The sequence below is a fragment of the Crocuta crocuta genome, unplaced genomic scaffold (genome assembly GCF_008692635.1).
Source record: "Crocuta crocuta isolate KB4526 unplaced genomic scaffold, BGI_CrCroc_1.0 scaffold223, whole genome shotgun sequence".
Taxonomy (NCBI): domain Eukaryota; kingdom Metazoa; phylum Chordata; class Mammalia; order Carnivora; family Hyaenidae; genus Crocuta; species Crocuta crocuta.
In genome coordinates, this window is record NW_027529426.1 from 4,670,328 (window position 1) to 4,692,975 (window position 22,648).

At 40.1% G+C, this 22,648-nt stretch overlaps 1 protein-coding gene across 1 annotated transcript; it reads left to right on the forward strand.

Moving 5' to 3' along the window:
- Positions 1–516: 516 nt before the first annotated feature.
- Positions 517–10,437, forward strand: TLR10 (toll like receptor 10). The gene is made up of 2 exons (XM_077758861.1): positions 517–566; positions 7,814–10,437. Exon 2 carries the CDS (start codon positions 7,876–7,878, stop codon positions 10,303–10,305), a length of 2,430 nt encoding a protein of 809 aa, XP_077614987.1. The 5' UTR covers positions 517–566; positions 7,814–7,875; the 3' UTR covers positions 10,306–10,437.
- Positions 10,438–22,648: the final 12,211 nt, after the last annotated feature.

A 22,648-nucleotide genomic window follows, 5' to 3' on the forward strand; every position in this document is an offset into this window, starting at 1 on the left:
TGCTGAAGGCTTGGAACCTGGAGCCTGTTTGAGATTCTGTTGTCTCCCTCTCTCTCTGTCCCTCCTCCACTCACGATCTGTCTCTGTCTCACAAATAAATAAATATTTAAAAAATGTTTTTAATGGTTAGGGACACCTGGGTGACTCAGCAGGTTAGACATCGGACTCTTGATTTTGGCTCAGGTCATGATCTCATCATAGTTTGAGAGTTTGAGCCCCATGTTGGGCTCTGTGCTGACAGTGTAGAACCTGTTTGGGATTCTTTCTCTGCCTCTCTCTCTGTTCCTCCCCAGCCTGTGCTCTCTACATCTCCCTCTCTCTCCAACTAAATAAACTTTAAGAATGGTTAAAATGGTAGATATTATGTATGTGTATTTTACGGCCATTTTTTAAGAGTGCTCAATTGTAATGATTCATGCAACGTGTAATGCCACTAGCATGCAGTAGGGGGCAAAGGAGGTTAAGCTTCATGGAAAACCTTGATTCAGGCGCTCCTGTGCCAGTTGTGGCCCAGTCAATGAATCATCCGCACCTGCAGCTTTGCTGGAGCCGCTGCAAGCCACGGGGTAAGAACTGTTAGCCTTGTTTGCTCTAACACTCATGAGAAAGAAATGAGGGTGGAATGGGTCTTTTCTAAAGAAGAGATCATTGGAACCCATGTACATGGGAGGAAAGTAGCCTTACTCAGACTTTTAGTATTTATTATTTTCCTATATTCATCTAAAGATCAATGATTAATGAGTGATGTTGGGGCTATTGATCTAAGGACTTGAACTGTCTTGTAGGTACTTGCTGGCTTGGGTTTATTTTCACTGGTTGCTGATTAAACCTGGTCAGTTCTTCTACGCAGAATGGATGACCCTCAATATTGTTGTGAGGTTTCTCTGGCTTTTATTTCCCTGTAGTACATGTACATGTAGTACATCTGCTTTGGCTATTTAAAGCATATTTGTTGTTCCTTTACTAGTTTAAAGTTCTGCGTTTGTGTTTTATGTCAAAAAGTAGAAGCCCATCTGTTAGATTTTGCACAATGTAGATATCTTGTTCAGTTTCCTGCAGAAGTCCACAGTGGGCAAAGATGGCCACGTGGCCACTGTAGAGTACAGGATGATTAATAGCCCCTAAGCCCTTGGTTTCTAGAAGAGCTTTCTCACAGACAATGTATACTGAGTTATGAATTAGAGTTCTGGGTACTATCTAAGTTTTATTTCAGTTCTTATGAATTCATAACTTAGGAATGGATGTAGGGACAGTCTCTTGAGCGTTATGATACCTAGCAGTGTCCACTAACAGCTACATGCCACTTCAGAGAAAGGCACATGGGGTGAGAACAGAGGAAGAAGCTACCATAGCAGCTACTCCTGAGAGTGGAGTCAACGTTAGCAATCATATCATAAAACAACTTCATTTCACAGTTTGAAATGCCTTCAGTTTGGGTTCTGGAAGTCTGGGTTCAAATCCATACTCTATCACTTATTCACTGAGTTACTTTGGGTAAGTTACCTAACCTTTGAGTTTTAGCTTCTCCATTTGTGAAATAGGGATAAAAATGGCCCCCATTGTGGGTGCCTCGTGGCTCAATCGGTCAAGCGTCTGACTTCAGCTCAGGTCATGATCTTGTGGTTGGTGAGTTTGAGCCCCATGTCAGCAGGCTCTGGGTTGACAGCTCAGAACCTGGAGACTTCTTCAGATTCTGTGTTTCCCTCTCTCTCTCTCTTCCCTCTCCCACCCATTCTCTCTCTTTTTTTCTCTTTCTTTCTCTCCCCCCCCCCCAAATAAATAAACAATACTTAAAAGGTCACCATTTTGTTAAGTTGTTGAAGGGATTGAACAAGATAGTGTATGGAAAGAATTTAGCTCTATGCTGAACACATAGGTGACACTCAAAAAATGTCATTCTTGCTCTTTCTTATGTTGCAAAGATCATTCAACATGCTATAAGGTTTTAACCCCTTCTCTTTTTTTTTTTTTGCATCACTGGGAGAGAGAAATTAGATGGTTAAGTATTCTTTGGTAAACCACTAATAGTCATTTCATAGTGTCTTTTGATTTGGACTTTTAAATCATAAACTGTTAAAGAAAGTCATTCTCTGTTTTTCACCTACTTTTAGCAGAGTGAATAGTAGTAGGAGTATGAGAAAAAATATATAATACATACTGAATCCATGCTTCATAAAAATTTATGTCATACTTTTAAAAATGTAATGAAATACCATAGTGCACACACATTGAGAGGTAGCACCTTTTTATTTTATTATATTAAGGGAAGTTCAGAATGAGTTAGTTCCTCTCCCTTCTTCAGAATAATTTACAGTTAAGGTTGTGGTATTGGGCAGGGAGAAGAGGTGAGTAATGAGGCCATGACACCTTATTTCAGGGTATTCCAGAAGTAGCAACTAGGTTAGATATTGCCGCAATTTTCAAGGGCCATAGCCCCTGAACCTAGGGGTTTTCAGTAAATTGCTACAAATTGAATTACACTGTGAGGTGATATTGTTAAAAACGCTATTGTCAGCTTAATAACTACGACTGTTAGTGTCCTGCCAAAGCCACATTGGATTCCGAGACAAAAAGAAAATTCAGTGATACTGATCCTGTCTTTACGAAAGATTTTGATACTTTGTTCATTGTGAATTTTTATGCTAAAATTAAATTTAAAATATTTCATTAAAAGATTATTTATCTTGATTCTTGGGTTTCTTGACACCCCTTAAAATTTGTCTAAAATCACCCTACCCTTGGCCTAGATAACTGCTACCATTTGTGATAAGCCACACACGGTAACAGTGATTTCTATACATTATCTCTTTTATGCCTCTGCACAAAATACATTTTATAGATGAAAAAATGGAACCTTTCAGCAGTTAAATAAATGGTCTCAGTTAACACAGGCAGTAAGTGGCTAAGATAGGACTTGAACACAAATCTATCGGTCTCTAACACTAGACTCATGATCTGACCATCACGTACTGCACCATATCAGAATTCACAACACAAGTTCATTCATTCAAAACACATTTTTGAGAACATATTATGTGCCACCTTGTGTTAAGAGATACAAAATTGAATTTATTTACTTATTTTAAAAGACTTTATTTTTCACAATAATCTCTACACCCAACGTGGGGCTCAAACTCACAACCCTGAGATGAAGACTCACATACTTCAACGACTGAGCCAGCTAGGCACCCCTCGTTCATATATACATTTAAAAAGTACTTACTGAGCATGTGCTTTGTGCATTATTCTATTAGGAGGAGACACAGAAGTGAAAAAGTTCATCAGCTCCTTTCTTCTCTCATGGGTATAAGACATGGAAGAGACAGTCAATAAATAAATAAACAAACAGGTTTCCGAGAGCCATAAGTGCTCTGTTTTGAAGAGAAATAAAATAAGGTGATGTGAACTAATAGCAAGTGTGGCCACTTTAGATTAGGTGGTCAAGTCAGGTCTCCTAGAGGAGGTAAACCTTTTTTTATTGTTTTTTTTTTTTTTAATTTATTTCTGAGAGGGAGAGACAGCATGAGCAGGGGAGGGTCAGAGAGAGAGGGAGATACAGAATCTGAAACAGGCTCCAGGTTCTGAGCTAGCTGTCAGCACAGAGCCCAATGTGGGGCTCGAACCCACCAACCGTGAGATCATGACCTGAGCCGAAGTCGGATGCTCAATCAACTGAGCCACCCAGGTGCCCCGAGGAGATAAACTTTTTAAGCCAAGATCTAAAGGACAAGAGAGATCCAGCCAAGGAAGTGTTGGGAAAAGAGTAACCCAAACAAGGGGAAAGCCAGTGCAAAGCCCTAAATTCAGAGCAAGTAAAGTTGCGGCCAAGGAACAAAAAGAAGGACCATGTGACTGGTGTAGAGGGCCAGGAGAAGGGTGGTATGAAGAGAGATCCTTGAAAGAAGCAAGAGCAGCTCATGGAGGGTGTTATAAGCCAGTATCAGGTGTTTGGGTCTTATTCTAAATGTAACAGTATGTAGTTAGGACTTAGGTTGGCTGCTGTAACAAAATACAGTGGCTTAAATAAGACAGGGCTCAACAGAATGGCTCAATCCCTGTCAGTCCTTGTAAGTAATTGATATAAAACCTAAACTTAGGTGGCATTTGCAGATTGACTCATTAGGTTCCTTGGACTCTAGGATGGGAAAGTTTAAAGAATCAGTATGACTTAGTGAGATACAATTTCATCGTGATTAGAGTATTATAATATATTTTTAAAACAAATTTACCTTGACTCACCCTAGAGAGACAAGGTAGCAGAAGGGCTGAGACACCAGGGGCTGGACTCACCATCTATTAACTTTGTGACTGTGAGGCAGTTATAAGCCCTCTCTCAACACCACCTCCCAAATCTGTAAAAGGTGAGCAGTGGTAGCACTGACGCTGTAAGGCTGCTGTTATAAGGATCAAGTATATAAAGTTAATACTACATAGCTCAGTGTATACTAGTGGTTTTTCCTAAAAGGACATCAAGTGGCCACCGCCTCATTTGCATGATAGAGTCAGTACGGAGTAGAGATGCTATCAGACTTGAATAGGTATAAATGTATAGATTCATCACACAGCGCAAGTTACTAAGGTCATCTTAAAAGTGGGTAATGGATTAATATTATGGTACTGGTAACAGATTTATTTTGCTGTATTTTTAAAATCTGGAAAATTATCATGAACGTCAAGTTGTATCATAAAGGTTCTTTGTTTATGTTCATGACTTGTTCTTTTATTGATCATTGGATGCTATATTAAGTATTATATAAAAAGAAGTGACCCAGAAAAGGCTACCTGGGACAAATTGGAGGAATATTCCCAGTGGAAAGGTGAAAACCCCAGGCCAGTTCCAGATTACCATCTCCGCATTCCCACCCCCCACCCAGTGTCTTTTGTGTCCCCTTTCACTGCGCACACATGGACAAGGAATATCAAAATCAAAGTCTTCTCTTCCCAGTCATGTCACAAGATGGTCGAACATCTCTATATCCATTTTCCTATATTCTACAAAATAGTTTTATGAAGTATTTTCATGTCTAAGTTATTTTGGGAAATGTCCACATTTTCTAACAACAACATTTCTAAACACTTTTCTAAACAACAACAATGACAAACTTAAGCAGGTTCTAGAGAAAGAAAAATCTAGAGGAGCATGAGGTAATATTCCAGGTGTCCTTTAGTCTGAGCTCTGCCTGTTTTGTCCCCCCATCATGCCTTTATACATATTATCTCATTTATTTATCTGAAAACTCTGGGAGAGGAGTACTGTAAAATTACCTGCATTTTACAGATGAGGAAACTCATGGAGGCAGAAATCTGAGGACTCTGAGAGAAGAGCCAGACTTCAAGTTGTTTGGACACAGAACAGAGGCAATTAAAGAACTAAGATTTTCATAATATTCATTACTCAAGATATTTATTAAGTACCGACTCTGCCAGGAACTTTTCAGGACACTAGGGCAATAGCGATGAATAAAACAGGTAGAAGAACTCTGTTCCTACGTAGCTTACATTCCAGTAAGGGGTAAGAAGAGAGAGTCCATCAACAAAGTAGTAAATGTGCGTGTTAGGTGGTGAGAAGGGCTAGAAAGAAAAATAACTTTTTGGGGCTCCTGGATGGCTCCGTTGGTTCAGCGTCTGACTTTAGCTCAGGTCATGATCTCGCAGTTCATGAGTTCAAGCCCCGCGTTGGGCTCTGTGCTGATAGCTCAGAGCCTGGAGCCTGCTTTGAATTATTTGTCTGTCTCTCTCTGCCCGTCCCCTGCTTGTGCTCTGTCTGTTTCTCTAGCTCTCAAAAATAATAAACATAAAACAATTTTTTTAAAAGAAAAGAAAAATAACTTTAAGATAAGGAGAATAGAGAGGGATTGGGAGGTGACATTTTGTAGAGGTGGTCAACAAAAGTCTCTCTGATACGGTGACCTTCATGCAGAGATATGAAGGGAGTGAGGGAGCATGCCACCTGTCATCTGGGGAAAGTGTATTTTGGAGAAAGAACAGCAAGTACAAGTTCGAAAATCTGACGTGGGAACATGCTTGGAAAGTCAAGAAATGACCAGACTAGAGTTGGAGAAGTGGATTGAAGATGTCAGGTCTTGCAAGGACTCAAGATTTTCCGCTAGTTGAAATAAGAAACCAGTGGAAGATTTGGACAAGAAGAATGGCAGATTCTGATGTACATTTTAAAGATTCTGTTTGTTGGGCGGAAATGACTGAAGCGGCACAAGGCTGAGAAGAAAGACCCCCTGGAAGTCTATCAAGAAAGAAGTTAGGAGGGGAGGTGGTGAGAAGGGGTTAGATTCTAATATTAAATTTGTAAACTCTTAAACTTTATGTCCTCCTACACCACACACTGGAAAAACACCAAGGCTAGGTAAATAGCTCGATGAGAGTTTTCCTGCTTAATACATGCATGTATTTCCTGCTTAATACATATGCCCAATACATACCAACCCTCAGTTTCCTCAGACTGGTCACTCCCACAGACCAGCAGGAGGAACAAAAGATAGAATACTCTCTGGGAAGATATGGTGTAGTGAGACCTTTCTGTGCTGTTCATGCTACCCCGTTGTTCTGAGAAGCTATGTGTATGTGCGCCCATGTATCTGGGCAGGCATGGTGTATGTACTTTGGCTCTGTAGAAAACCCCCTAGAAATGGAAATCGTTTTCATCATTATTGCTCTTATTTGACAGAGATCCAAGTTGCTGTTTCCACCAACCTAAAGACATATGGAGCCCTAAGGACAGGAGTTATTCTGTTTATTTCTATGTTTTAGACCTTCCACGTATAAGGGTAAGTGTTGTTGAAAGTCAGATATTAGCTCAAAGGGCTCTCTATGTCCACAAATGTAAAAGATGAAGAATAATTCCTTGTCATCAATTCAGGAGCCCATAGTATTTGGTAATAAAAAAGTGCTTTCACTGAGAGTTTAAATCCTGCACAAAACCTGCACATAGATGTTTAAGCTGCTATATTCATAATTGCCCAAGCTCAGAAGAAACCAACATGTGCTTCAGGAGGTGAATGGATAAATAAACTAAGGTACATCTGGATAATGGAATACCATTCTGTGCTAAAAAGAAACAAACTATCCAACTATGCAAAGTATGGAGGAACTTCAAATGCATACTAGTAAGTAAAATAAGCCAATCTGAAAAGCTATATACAGTATGTTTCCAGGCAAATGACATTCTGAAAAGAACAAAACTATGGAGACAATAAAAATATCAGTGGTTCTAAAGGGTGTGGAGTGCAAGGAAGATGAATAGGCAGAGCACAGAGGATTTTTAGGGCAGTGAATGTACGCATAATGATGAATGCATGCCATTATACATTTGTGCAAACTCACAGAATGTCAAACACCAAGAGTGAGCAGTAATGTCAGTTATGGACTTTGAGTGACTATAATGTGTCGATGTAGGTCCATCGATTGTAACAAGTGCGCCATACTGATGGAGGATGTGGCTAACTGGGGAGGCCACCCATGTGTGGGGTTGGCTTCAGGCTATCAAAATGAGATGTAAGGGAGAGTATTGAGTATGGCCTGGCAATGAAATTCCTAAGTTGAACTGGGAGAAAGGCACTTCTGCCAATTACTATATATCTTCCTTCTGTGAATTCTGACTTGCCGCAGTGACGGGGTTATGGCAGAGCACCTGGCTTGGAAATCTATAAGCCAAAGTCTCAGATCATGTCAAAGACTCAATGTACAGGTTCGAACTCTGTTCCAAACTCTTGGTGGATAGAGTGAATTTGGGGGATCAAAAGTGACCATATAGGATTTAAAAAATGACATAACCACTTAATATTATATATCTTTCTAGGATTTTGAACTCATCTTCATCATTCATATGAGGGAACCAGTAATAGAATCCTTGGAATTACAATGACACTTATCAGAAGCATTCATGTATTTTGTAGTATTGTTATGTCAGTGCAGGGCTGGGCTTCAATGCTGCCAGAAGAAAGGGAATTGACAACCAACTGTTCCAACATGTCCCTAAGAAAGGTTCCTGAAGACTTGACCCCAACTACAACCACACTGGATTTATCCTACAACCTCCTTTCTCAACTTCAGAGTTCAGATTTTCATTCTGTCTCTAAACTGAAAGTTTTGATTCTATGCCATAACAGAATCGAAGAGCTGGATATCAAGACCTTCGAATTCAACAGAGAGTTAAGATATTTAGATTTGTCCTACAACAGATTGAAGATTGTAACTTGGTATTCGCTGGCAGGTCTCAGACATTTAGATCTTTCTTTCAATGACTTTGATAGTGTGCCTATCTGTGAGGAGACTGGCAACATGTCACATTTGGAAATCCTAGGTTTGAGTGGGGCAAAAATACAAAAATCAGATTTCCAGAAAATTGCTCATTTGCATCTAAATACTGTCTTTTTAGGATTGAGAAGTCTTTCTTATTATGAAGAAGGTAGCCTGCCCACCTTAAACACAACAAAACTGCATATTGTTTTACCAATGAACACAGATTTCTGGGTTCTTTTGCGTGATGGAATCAAGACTTCAAAAATACTAGAGATGACAAATATAGATGGCAAAAGCCAATTTGCAAGTTATGAAACTCAACAAAATCTTACGTTAGCGAATTCCAAGGCATCTATTCTACTGCTTAATAAAGTTGATTTACTCTGGGATGACCTTCTCTTCCTCTTCCAGTTTGTTTGGCATACATCAGTAGAATGTTTCCAAGTCCAACATCTGACTTTTGGAGGCAAAGTTTATCTTGACCATAATTCATTTGATTACTCAAATAGTGTAATGAGAGCTATAAAATTGGAGCACATACAGTTCAGAATTTTTTATATTCCACAGGAGAGGGTCTACTTGCTTTTTACCAAAATGGATATAGAAAACCTAACTATATCAGATGCACAAATGCCACACGTGCAGTTTCCTAATTATCCTACAAGATTCCAATATTTAAATTTTGCTAATAATATCTTAACGGATGACCTGTTTAAGCAACCTATCCAATTGCCTCATTTGACAACTTTCATTTTGAAGGGCAATAAATTGGAGACACTTTCTTTAGTGAGTTTCTTTGCCGGCAACACATCCTTGAAGCACTTAGATCTGAGCCAGAATCTGTTACAATATGAAAATGATGAAAATTGCTTTTGGCCAGAAACCTTGACCACTATGAACCTGTCATCCAACAAATTTGCTGATTCTGTTTTCAGGTGCTTGCCCAGAAGTATTCAAATACTTGACCTGAATAATAACAAAATTCAAACAGTCCCTAAAGAGATTATTCATCTGAAGTCTTTGCGAGAACTAAATCTTGCATTTAATTTTTTAACTGATCTTCCTGGGTGCAGTCATTTCAGAAAACTTTCAGTTCTGAACATTGAAATGAACTTAATTCTCAGCCCATCTCTGGATTTTTTCCAGAGCTGTCTGGAAGTTAAGACTCTGAATGCAGGAAGAAACCCATTCCGGTGTACCTGTGAATTAAGAGATTTCATTCAGCTGGAAAAATATTCAGAGGGTATGATGATTGGATGGTCAGATTCATACATCTGTGAATACCCTTTGAATCTAAAGGGGACTCGGTTAAAAGACGTTCATCTTCCTGAATTATCTTGCAACACAGCTCTGTTGATTGTCACCATTGTGGTTATCATGCTAGTTCTAGGGACGGCTATAGCCTTCTGCTGCCTCTACTTTGATCTGCCTTGGTATCTCAGGATGCTAGGGCAGTGGACACAGACATTGCAGAGGATTAGGAAGACAACCCAAGAACAACTCAAGAGAAATGTCCAGTTCTATGTATTTATTTCATACAATGAACATGATTCTACCTGGGTGAAGCATGAATTAATTCCCAATCTAGAGAAAGAAGAGAAATTGATTTGCCTTCATGAAGGAAACTTTGACCCTGGCAAGAGCATTACTGAAAATATTATGAATTGCATTGAGAAAAGCTGTAAGTCTATCTTTGTTTTGTCTCCCAACTTTGTCCAGAGTGAGTGGTGCCATTATGAACTTTACTTTGCTCACCACAATCTCTTCCATGAAAATTCTGATTACATTATTTTTGTCTTACTAGAACCCATTCCCCTCTACTGTATCCCTACCAAGTATCCTAAGCTGAAAGCTCTTATGGAAAAGAAAGCATACTTGGAATGGCCCAAGGATAGGCGTAAATGTGGACTTTTTTGGGCAAATCTTCGAGCTTCTATTAATGCTAATTTATTAGAAACCAGAGAGATGTGTGAACTACAGACATTCATGGAGCTGAATGAAGAGTCTCAAGGTTCTGCAATATCTTTGATAAGAACAGACTGCCTATAAAAAAAAAAAAATCCTCCTTTCCCCTAGGGAAATGGGGCCTGCATACACCATGGGGATAGAAGTTGATACAGGCTTTATGATGGTTATTTGGCAATATCATTTAAATGAAAAAATGACTATTTTTTATGTCAGTTCCTGGAAGGATTTCTAAGAATGTATCCTACAGAAATACAAGTTTGCAAAGTCTTATGTAAAAAGATGTTCATTCCAGGATTATTTATAATAATGAAAAATTGAAAACAGCTGATGTTTCCATAGAATAAAAATTAATTCAATAAATTTTAGTTCATTAATGTGATAAAACATTACACAACCATTAAAAAATGAAGTAGTTCTATATTTACTGGTATGCAGAAAATTATGTTAATATGGTGGTTTATATATTGAAATTTAAGTGTATCTATATCAGTTCAGTACTTTGGTATAGTAACAGTGGTTTAGGTCTGGGCCATTGTATTACAGAAAACTTTTGGTTTCTATGTTATATATTTTCATAATGTTGGAGTTGCTTAAGTGAATCTATGGTTCTTTTGTTGGTAGAAAAACAAGAAAGATAATTTTTAAAGCCTATATATCCTATTCATCTTGCTAGATTCTTCCTTTCTAGTCTCCTCAGTCATAGAAAAAACAAGCTTTTCTAAATTTTGCAAAGTTATATTTCAAAAAATGTTACCTCCCCAATTAGAAAAATTTTTGTGTCTCACCCACCTGATAAAGGAAGAAAATGGCCATGCTTGTTTAAGATCTGACACCAATCTCCTGTTACCTCCCTGTATTCTATCATTGAGCCCTATCAAGTTATAGGCCCTTTCTGAGAACATTCAGTCTCCTTCTCTGCCCCCAGCCTTAACATTTGGCATCATGACTGACCATACAACCCAAATGTCAATACTCACCTGCAAGTATGATGGTCCTTGATTCTCCATAACACTTCAGATATACTTCTATCACCAAACAGATCATATATTTTTAGAGTTTCCCTTTCTCATTAGACAATGAGCTCCAAAAAAGCCAAGGACAGACTTCCTTCTGCCCTTATATCAACAGTCATTTGCTCAGTCCCTGGTTTAAAGAAGGTGTCCATAGTATTTATGAAATGGATGTCAGGTAAGCTAGAGAACTTAGCAGGGACTCAGTTGGCTTCAAGATAGAAAGTCAGGCAAAAAAGACAGAGAATCCAGAGTTGAAAGATTTCAGAGTATAGCTTGAATCATGTGAAATTGCCCATATGCCATTGCTCTTGACCTACAACAACACCTACTTCGTCTCATTCAATCTAATAAAACTAAACTCCTAAGCAGGGCGAAATTAGGCTCTGCATCTACATTATTTCCTTATAGTTGTGGTCTTATGAACTCCTAATGCTAGCAGTCATTTGAGAAATTGTATTCAAGATGGTCAACTTGAGAGTATAGAAACAGGGTTGAGTGTCAATCTCCAAGCCAGATTGTGCTACCATTTGGTGAATGACCAGTCTACTCTGAGGAGCTAGAGCTCAGCAGCCTTGAGGCTGAGTGTCCCTCTTCTTCCTCCCTCGTGAACCCATAGTCTGTTTGGTAAAAGGGAAAACCCAAGGAAACCACAGTGCAGCGAGAGCAGAGAAAGGGGAAAATGCTTTTCCAACCAGGCTTTTAGCATCTGGCCACTGCTATTCATGTGATTGACGGCTTCTGGAGGAGTCAGACATTGTATGAGGAGTTTTAGATCTTGAATAAATTACTCAAATAACTTACCTTTAAAGATCAGTTAATTGAGAACATGTAAAGTAGGTAACATTAGCCCTGAAGTCAATGGGGTTGAGTTATTCCATGGTAGAATCCTCAATAATAGGATTTAATAATGCAGTTTTAAAAAATAGATGTAGTTTTTCACAATTAAAAACGTAATACATTAGGCATAGCTCTCAACAACTTCCTGTTTCAGCAGCTAGACTACCATTAAATCTTACCTCTCAGACCATTGTACATGTTCCAGAAACTTACAATTTTCCAGAAAATAGAATTTCCTAATTTGTTTTGTTTTGACCCTTATGGTTTATAATAGAAAATTAACTTTACATAAGTTTAATGTTGGGCCTTGAGATAGAAGTGGCGCCTAGCCCCATGCAGACCTAAGGATATACTTTTACCCAAGAAATTTCAGATTTCATCAAGGGACCCACTGTCCTCAACCATGATATTGATGAAGAAGTAAGCACACACAGACTTCATGCTGTAACAGAACTCAGTGTAATGACTGATCATGTTTTAAAAACGCTTCCAGGTCTTATGAAGTGGAAAGTTCCTTTCATTCCCTTGCCATTTATCAACCTTGAGCTTCTTCCATTTTTTTTCCCAAGGAGATTAAGCTCTCTATCAATATTGTTCAAATCTGTCTGTGGATTCTTCAGGGTGTCTTCCCAACCACTGCACATCTCTACAGATAAATGACACTAGTTAATGGATGTTAACAGTCCAGTGTGGACAATGTTCCCTATTCTATAGAAGTGGCAAAGAGGTCTATACTAAAATGGGATTCTAATCCTCAAATTCCGAATGGTTTGGAGGGAGAGGAGTTTTAAATCTAATTTATGGCAAATGTTCCCTGAGGTTCAACTCCTTTATGTATTATGATGAACCATTCAAGAAAAGCGTAGACTAAGAACAGTTAAACTGAGTGAGAGTTTAGAGCTTATCAACTATAACTGTCACTTTCAAGTGGAAATTTTTAATGACTCACCTAAGCCTGAGGTCAAACATTAATCTTTTAACTCCTAGACTGATGAGGCTTTACTTTCCAATCCAGAAAGACTTGATTTTATTTCATCATTTTGACCCTTTCATTTCTACTTTCACCAACAGAGCCTTGGACTGGGCCCCTTACACATCCTGCTTTATACTGTCCATAATTATTTGTGCTTTGACTCTATAGTCTCTCCCCACTACCTTGGACTCCTTCCTCCATCCTGGCTACCAACTCTCTGATGGGCTTTCCTTGAATTTCTAAGTCCTCCTTAGGGTCTGGTACTACCAAGACTGGCCATGTTCTTCAAGTGAGATCTCCCTGGCCCAGACCCAGACTCACATGGATCCTGGTCTTCACTTGTCGTCCTCAAGCTGCTTTCTGACCCACTGCCTTACACATGAAGTCAACCAGATATCCTGAGGAGCTCCAGAACTCATGGCTAGGGGGTCCTCTCAGAGTCTGGTTGTTGGATCCCAATGTGAGTTGGACAATCTGGTGAGCAGATCACTCCTGCTGGCTGAAGCAGCGTGGGATACCCAAGACTGCTTGATACCAAGCACACAGAATGGTGCTAACTTGCTGATTGGGGATGACTCTCACTCTGAATACAAGATGACTTCAGGGGTCAGGGCTATCAATAGTCTACCAGCAACCCTTAGACTTGAACCACCAGTGTGGTGTCTATCTTGTGTCTATCTGTGTTTTGACTGTGGTGCCACCTCTTGTCTATAGCACCAGACGATGGCAAGCATGGCAGCAGGCGTCTTTCACCCTGCACTCCTCCTCTTCCCCCAGCCTCTGGCGTCCAGGGTGATAACTGCCATTGCTGTAGGCTCTGTGTCATGTGTTAGGTAGTCCATCAAGGATGGCTTTCAAGCTNGGATGGCAAGCATGGCAGCAGGCGTCTTTCACCCTGCACTCCTCTTCCCCCAGCCTCTGGCGTCCAAGGTGATAACTGCCATTGCTGTAGGCTCTGTGTCATGTGTTAGGTAGTCCATCAAGGATGGCTTTCAAGCTTAAATGCCAATGGGACTTCCAATCAATATCCTCTTTTACTTCCCATTGATGTAGTGACATTGTGCTCTCCCTGTCCTAAGCACATGTTGAAGAGGGAAATACATATCTTGCAAGAGTGGGACTGTGCTTCTCTCTTCACATGTGAACCCCTCACCAATCCTCCCCCACTGTTGTTAGTGTATGGAAGGCAAGGGTCCAGTCAATACCAAAAAAGCTCCCATTCTGAGAATGCAATGAATACCACCTCAAGAGTCTAAGGGAAGACAACACTGGAAAATGCCTTGTTCTATGTTTATACCATAAAATTCTGAATGGTAAACTTAACAAGACCAGAAAAGGAATATTGGTTCACATTGACCTACATATTTTGGGGAAGGCTGACATCAATGAAGCACACTACCAATCGTTGAGAAAGAGTCATTGGAAGGCAGTGTGGACAGATGATGCAGTGTCATGGCTAATAATGTGACCAGTATTATAGACATACTATTAGGGAACTGAAGAGGCACGAAGAGCTATACTGTTTAATGTAAACAGGCTCTCAAGACCCACGTCCTTGTGATTAATTACAGCACTGCTACGATTTCTCCCAGTGGGACATAGAAAATAAACCAGAGAGAGTGCATTGGATAATAAAATGCCTGAAGAGATGGTTCTTGGATTTGAACAGGAAGACAAGGTTCTTGGAACCTACAAAGACTCTTTCAATGGACCACCTAGACAATAACATAATAATCAATACATAAGTAACTCTTCCATATCCATCCTCATCAATAAGACACCAAGCCTCCCATGGGTCCATACATTTTGAAACATTTTTAAATCAAATTATTTATATAGACAGGGGCCATGTACAGCAAAAAATAAATAAATAAATAAATAAATAAATCTTTTCCCAGAGCTCTGCACACCCTGGAGGCAGCTCTGAGAAGGAGAATATCCTGGCTTATGTGGCCAGAATTTATATTGCTTCTTATTTCTTGGCTACTCAACTTGTTTTGGTTTTAGCAGAAGTCATTGAGAGCAGGAGAGTTTTGTCTCAAGTGCTAATGGCTCGTGTGGTGAAATTTAGTGGTAAGACTAATGGATCTGACAGATTGGCAAAGGCAAATTCTAGCACCACAGTATTAAGGTTATTGAAAGTTCCTCCTATAGTTTTTACAAAAAATTGAAAGGAAGGGAAGCATTTCTTGTTTTATATCAGGATGGGTGAAAACTCTACATTATTACGTTCTGTTCTCCCTATGGAGGAAGTTTGATTTTTAGTTGTGTCTGGGAACTTTCTAAACCTAGTGACCTGAAGTATTTAACTTCCCAGTGGCAGTACCATTGGCCCTGGGGGAAAAATAGGGCAGAAAAAGAAGCTATATATACCAGTTAGTTCTAATTGTCCGTTAGAGTCAATGTCTTCTTTTGATTACTGGTCTCATTAGTCTTGGGGAGATCCAGAGACCCATTAGCCCTCAACCTCCTCCTGGTTCCCTGATTTCTGGAAAGAGTTGAGTCAGTCTCCATGATACTGTTTTTTAGTATCGTGACCCTGTGTGTAACAATACAAATTCTAACCCTTCTTGACATTTATACGTGCCAGCCACTGTTCTAAGAATGTTGTAAGTTATACTTGCTAATTGTCATAGATCTATGTATTTAATTTTATAATTATTCTTATGTAACAGATTAAGTATTCAAGGTACCCAAAAGTTAAGGTTTCATGGCTAATAAATGACAGAAATCCAAGGTAGTCTAATTATAGTGCCTGCTTTCATTTGTACTGTGCTATACTGACTCCCAAGAGCTTGCTAACTATTGGTTTCACTAAAATTTATATTTACCATGAAAATACTTGTTCATGCTAGAGCATATTTTTGAATGGAGTGTCTTTTTGTTTAAGAATAAATCTCATCAGGGGCGCCTGGGTGGCTCAGTCGGTTAAGCGTTCGACTTCAGCTCGGGTCATGATCTCATGGTTCGTGGGTTCGAGCCCATGTCGGGCTCTGTGCTGACAGCTGGCTCAGAGCCTGGAGCCTGTTTCAGATTCTGTGTCTCCTTCTCTCTCTGACCCTGCCCTGCTCACACTGTCTCTCAGAAATAAATTAAAAAACATTAAAAAAAGAAAAAGAATAAATCTCATCATTTAGTGTGTAACTCAAATGCTGCCAGTCCTTACTAGCCTATGGCTAAAATAAGGCACGGTACATCAATGACCCCAAGTTTTTGTTCTTGCCCCACCTGCTTATGCAGGACTTCTGGCCTCCTCCAAAGGTCTCCATGAATAATTAATTCTAGGAGACCCCAAGTAGCCTCAGTTCTGCTCACACAGCACACTGACAGCTACACTCCTCATTTGGCACCACCATAGTCTGCCCACCGTAGCTAACTCAGGTGGCTGGACCTGGGGCCTTTCGAAGCCCTTGAAAGAGCCTTGCACTATTGACATTGCTGAATGGAGGTGCCTCCTAGATGTTGCTAATGCCTGTGCTAAGGTGTTTTCTCCCAAAAATCCCCAATTCATTTATCTTTGAGGTGAGGAGCCATGCTGAGTTCCATGCAGTAGTAGGAGGTTCAAACTCTCTCTTCCTAAAACAGGGTGTCAACATCCCAGCGTTCCAAAGCTGCAATGCTGGAATCCAGAATCTCACCAAGTCAATCACTAATCATCAGGGAAATGCAAATCCAAACCACAGTGAGCTATCAGTCACACCTGTTAGAATGGCCATTATCAAAAAGACAATAAATAACAAATGTTGGTGAGGATGTGGAGTAAAGTGAACCTTTATTCCCTAAAAAAGGGAATTCCTTGTTGGTGAGAATGTAGATTGGTGCAGCCACTCTGGAAAACAGTATGGAGGTTCCTCAAAAAATTAAAAATAGAACTAATGTATGATCCTGCAATTCCAAAGAAAGTGAAAACATTAACTAGAAAAGCTATCTGCACCCCCATGTTCACTGCTGCATTCTTCACAATAGCCAAGACATGAAAACAACTGAAGTGTCCATTAATGGATGAATAAAGAAAATGTGATATAGATACATAATTATATTATATATAATGTATATAATATTCCATCGTGTGTGTACGTATGTATATATACGTGTGTATGTATATATATATGTGTGTATATATGTGTATACATACACACATACGTACACACACGATGGAATATTATTCAGCTATAAAAAAGGAGATCCTGTCATTTGTGACACTATGAATAAATCTTGAAGGCATTAAGCTGAGTGAAATAAGTCGCACAGGGAGAGACAAATGCTGAATGATCTCACTTATGTATGGAATCTAAAACACAAAACAAAAACCAAACAAATACCAAGCTCGTTGATACAGAGAACAGGTAGGTGGTAGCCAAAGGCTGGTGGGTGGTAAGTGAAATGGGTGAAGGTACAAACTGCCAGTTATAAAATAAATAAGTTCTAGGGATGTAATGTACAGCATGATGACTACGGTTAGTAATAATTTATTGCATATTTGAAAGTTGCTAAGAGGGTAGATCTTAAAAGTTCTCATCACAAGAAAAAACGTTTTGTTACTAGGTATGATGATCGATGTTGTGGTGACCATTTTGTAGTTTATACAAATTTCAAATCATGTTTTACACCTGAAGCTAACGTAACAGATATCAATTACATCTCACTTTAAAAAACTAGAGAGAAAAATAAGACAATCATACTAGTGCTTAGAGTTTATTTAAAAATAACTAATAGGGGCGCCTGGGTGGCTTAGTTGGTTAAGCGTCCGACTTTCGCTTGGGTCATGATCTCGCGGTTGGTGGGTTTGAGCCCCGCGTCGGGCTCTGTGCTGACTGCCAGCTTGGAGCCTGGAGCCTATTTCAGAGTCTGTATCTCCCTCTCTCTCTGACCCTCCCCTGCTCATGCTCTCTCTCGCTCTCTCTCTCCTAGAAATAAATAAAAATATTTAAAAAAAATAAAAATAAAAATAACTAATAATTTGAAATCTAATGTCTTATTAAATGACCCTGTTAGAAACTAAATAAACTTCTAACCACAAAACTGAAAATTATTCAATTGCACATTAATATTCATCATAAACCACCAAATCTATAACATTAACTGTTTAAAAAGTAAAAAGTGGCTTACATACACAATCAGAAAAACACTGTATATTCATTACAATAAAAATAGTACCTAGGCACATGGGTGGCTTGTGCGGTTAAGCATTCCACTCTTGATTTTAGGCTTGGGTCATGATCTCATGGTCTGATTATGGGATCAAGCCCCCATCTGACTCTATGCTGGGTGTGGGGCCTGCTTAAGATTCTCTTCCTCTCTCTCTGCCCCTCCCTCTCTCTAACAAAATAGTACCATGAGTATGTGTAATCAACCTAATGAACTGGTGAAAAATTTCTGTAACTATTAAAGCATGAAAATTAAAATTTCTGTTCATTTTTAAAACATTGCCAAATATTTATTTGGGCTCTTTTCTATAATATTTTTCTGAGAAATAGAAGTGAAAAAAATCACGAAACCTTTCGATGCTTACTAATAAATTCATGAGTGTGAAATTGTGAGTAATTAGCCAATTGGGCAAAAATAAATTTTGGTCCTTTGCTGCTTCCCTTTCAGCTTTTGTACATATTGTTCCAGGGTGCACAATTGTGCAGAGAGCACAAAGTCATGTCATGTTTCTTGGCCTTGACAATTTATATGGCAAATTTGAATTAAAATTTAAAAACATTTTATTCTTTAGAAAGTTCGGAAAATCAGCTCCCCTAAGCCAAACATGTATTCATATAATAAAAAAAAAATGGTTGAATTACATGTGTTACACAAGATTAAAAAAAAAAAAACTCTCTTCAAAACCAGGTGTGCAGGAGGTGCCTGGGTGGCTCAGTCTGTTAAGTATCTGACTCTCTTTTTGGGCTCAGGACATCATCTCAAGGTTTCCTGAGTTTGAGCCCCTCACGGTGTTCTGTGCTGACAGTGTGGAGCCTGCTTGGAATTCTCTCTCTCTTCCTCTCTCTCTGCGCCTTCATTGCTCACGCTGTCATACGTGTTCTCTCTCTCTCAAAAATAAAATAAATAAAACTTAAAAACAAAGAAACAAACAAAAAAACCAAGTATGCACAGGTCGGCACCCAAAGCCTCAGGGCTGGGATCCAGAGTCTTACATGAAGGGTGTTTGGTCAGCACTAGCTCCCTAAAAGCTCCAAACCTGCCCAAGGATCAAGTGTGATGAGTACCTCATCTCTCCCATTTTCCTCATTCTTCCCACCTCTCATTTGCACCCCTGCCCTTCCCGGTACTCTTTCTTCCTCCTACCTACGCCTTCAGTATGTGCATATAAATGGGAGGTGTGACCATCATTCAAATAGCCCAATTTTTAGTCCTACTTTGGATTCAGTTAGAACACACCGCTACATATTTTATAAGTCAAATTGGATGGGGAGGCTTGCCCCATCAGGAGGGCCAGGAGGGGATGGAGGGGGGAAATGAATATATTTTCCATTGTCAGAACCTCAGAAAGAACTTAGAGCCAACATCTTCTTTAGTCTTTAGAAGCGGGAAGCTCAATAAGCTTGCAGCTGATTTCATGTAATAGCTAAAAACTGAATAGATGGAATTTCGTTTTTAATTTTTAAAACTTGGCTTCAGGGCCCAAACGAAAAAAGACAAAAAGGATACACGACGGCCATTATTAAAAAGGAAAACCCAAACCAACCAACCAAACAAACAAACAAGAAAGAAAGAAAGAAAGAAAAAGAAAAAAGAAAAAAAAAAGAAAAGAAAAAAGAAAAAGAGGAAAGGTCCAAGAGAAGAAGAAACAGAAACCTCTCCAGCAATAATGCAACTTCTCGTTTAGCAGGCTGCGACTAAGCTTCAGGCCAGGGCCGCCAGGAAGCCCGCGCCCCGCCCTGGGGTTTATAAAGAGTTTCACTTCAGCGGTTGCTTCTCAGCAGCCCCTGCGGGTGTGGAAAGCAGAAGTTCATGGCATTAAAATAGATCCCATTGTGCACGCAAGAGTAAGGCCGTCAGCAAAGCGTCTCTTCCTGTTGGTGCACTTCCTCAATTCTCAGCTTGGCTCCGTGGAAACCCAGCCTTGGCTTGGGTGGGAAGCTTTACAGTGTTGGCTCAGGCATTTGCCCACTTAGTGTTTTGTAAATTCTGCAATAAATTTCTAAATGAGCCCTCGTGCCAGAGAAAGAAGTACAGGGAAAAATCATTCGGACCTTCAGAGCTCACCTTGACCCCGAGCACCTGTCGCCTGAGTCATTCTCCGGTGGCAGAGCTGCGCTGGACTCAGGACATCAGAATGTTATAAGAAAGCTACCCTGAGTTTTCTTTTGTTGTTTCTCAATTTTCTTTTTCTCCTCTTTCTCTACCTCGGAAAGCCGTGGACTGAAGCCCCTTTGCGGCTCTACTTCATTCTTATTCCTGTCCCAAATCTGGTGGCNCAGGGGAAACCGCTGGAAGCCAGAACTTTGCCGTAGCAATCAACATCAGCTGAGAGCTTGTTAGCGGCCTCACCTGAGAGCTTGTTAGAACTGCAGTCTTTCAGGATCCATCCCAGACGTAGTGAATTAGAATCTGCATTTTAACAAGCCCCCGCCCCCTGCCTGGGAAAGAAAACTTTAAAAAATGAAGTCTTGCCCCCAGGGGCGGGCTCTTGTGTGAAATTTTGGGGTCACAGCGACACCTTGTGGTTATTTTGGTAGTTGCTGTTGCGCTCTCCGGTGGTCAAGCTGTGTCTGACAGCCCTTAGTTCATGCATCACTGCCGCGACAGGTGACTGCGTGGTACCAGTCAGTGCCCAGAGGCCTCTGTGTTGTGCCTCTCTCCGCCACGTTGTCAGCTGAAGAGATATGGGCCTTCTCCCAAGGATGCCTTCTCCTGATGCTTAGGACGGCTTATAGGCTTAGTCATTTTCTGCGTTTGAAACAGCAGGACAATAGTTCTCAAAGCATTTCTTTACCCTTCACAAGGTTTTTTGCAAAATTCATAAGGCCGTGAAAACCCAGAGGCACGAGATGGTTTTAGAGATCATCTAAATGAATGGTCGTTAACCTTTCATGGATGACGATCACCATGTAATAATCGTTGGTATTACTGCACACTTACTTTGCTTAGAGGACTGGTCTAAGCACCTGCGTGCATTCAGCCATTTAAACTTCACAGGTCAGTGAGGCAGGGGATACATATCACTTCCATTTTGTAGATCCTTATCTGATAATTTTGTTAGTAGTAGTTGTCAGTTGAGAAAAATCTATACTAACAAGAAACTATTATGATGAATCCAGTAACTTTCTTTTTAAAGGTTTTACTTATTTTTGAGACACAGAGAGACAGAGTGTGAGTGGAGAAGGGGCAGAGAGAGAGAGGGAGACACAGAATCCGAAGCAGGCTCCAGGCTCTGAGCTGTCAGCACAGAGCCCGACGCAGGGCTTGTACCCACAAGCTGGGAATCCCCAATGCAGAAGCACATCCCAAATGCTTTGTTGAAGCCGTATCATACAATCCTGAACACACCTGATTTTGTCTGGTCTCGGATGCCTAGCAGGACCAGGCCTGCCTTGGCCTTGGGTGGCAGACTTTGAGGAGTCGCCAATGAGGAAACCGACTTTAGGGAAGTTGCCTATGTTGTGAAAAACAGAGTCGTGGCCAATCTCTTCCGTTCTCCAACCTATACACCCTAGGAAGGATAATTTTCCTAAAACACCATTATGTTTGAGTTATTCTCCAACTCAAAATTATGTGAGATAAAGCCCATTCTGATTACCTTGGTTCTCAAAGCAAAATCTTACACCAACTAACCTGCTTGTTGCTACTCCATGTCTCCCATGCTCTGTCTAGACTATTCCTCTTGTCCTCTGTGTTGTCAGTGGAGAATGAGGGCCTCAGAGGAGAGTCCTAGGAGACTAGCTAGTGGGCTAAGGTGACCCTCCCTGGGAAGCACTGCCTTGGTTAAGTCACTTGGAATGCAGTTAGATCCTTCATAAACACAGGAAAAGTTAGACAGCTTTCCCTTGAGAGTAAACACAAGTTTACTGGAGAAAATATAATTACTGATTTGACCAGGTAAGTGCACATGCTGGTTGGTGTTCTGTTCTGCCAGCCCTTGTTGGAAGAAATAGCAGAATCAGAAGGAAACTTGGTCAGAATGAGTCTTAGCCATCTCTTGTTTCTGGCTGCCCAGTATCTATTCCCTCTTCCTAAAAGCACACTATTTCTTTTTGCGGCATCCTTTCTTCCCAGATATAGTCTGGAAGGCAGTGACCAAGATTCTGGTGCTTGCTGGTTAGTGGGTAGAGAGGTGGCCTAGACTCTTAAAACAGTAGACAATTTCATGCTCTCTTTTGGTATTTCAATCCTGACCAGAGGATCAAAGATATAGAAAGAGATTCTATTCCATCCCCACAGTGGTGCCGTAGTCTTCCAGAGCCTTCGTTTAGATCTCCTGGTGGTCTTTGAATCCTATCCTCCAGGAATATCCTAGCTCCTGCCTGTTTCCAAGCCTCTACCTCATTGAATCTGTAAGCGCCCAACATCCTTCAAAAAAAAAAAAAAAAATTCTTTTGATTAAGTTAATATGCTAGTCAACTATTGTTAGAATATGTTGTAATTAAAAAAAAAC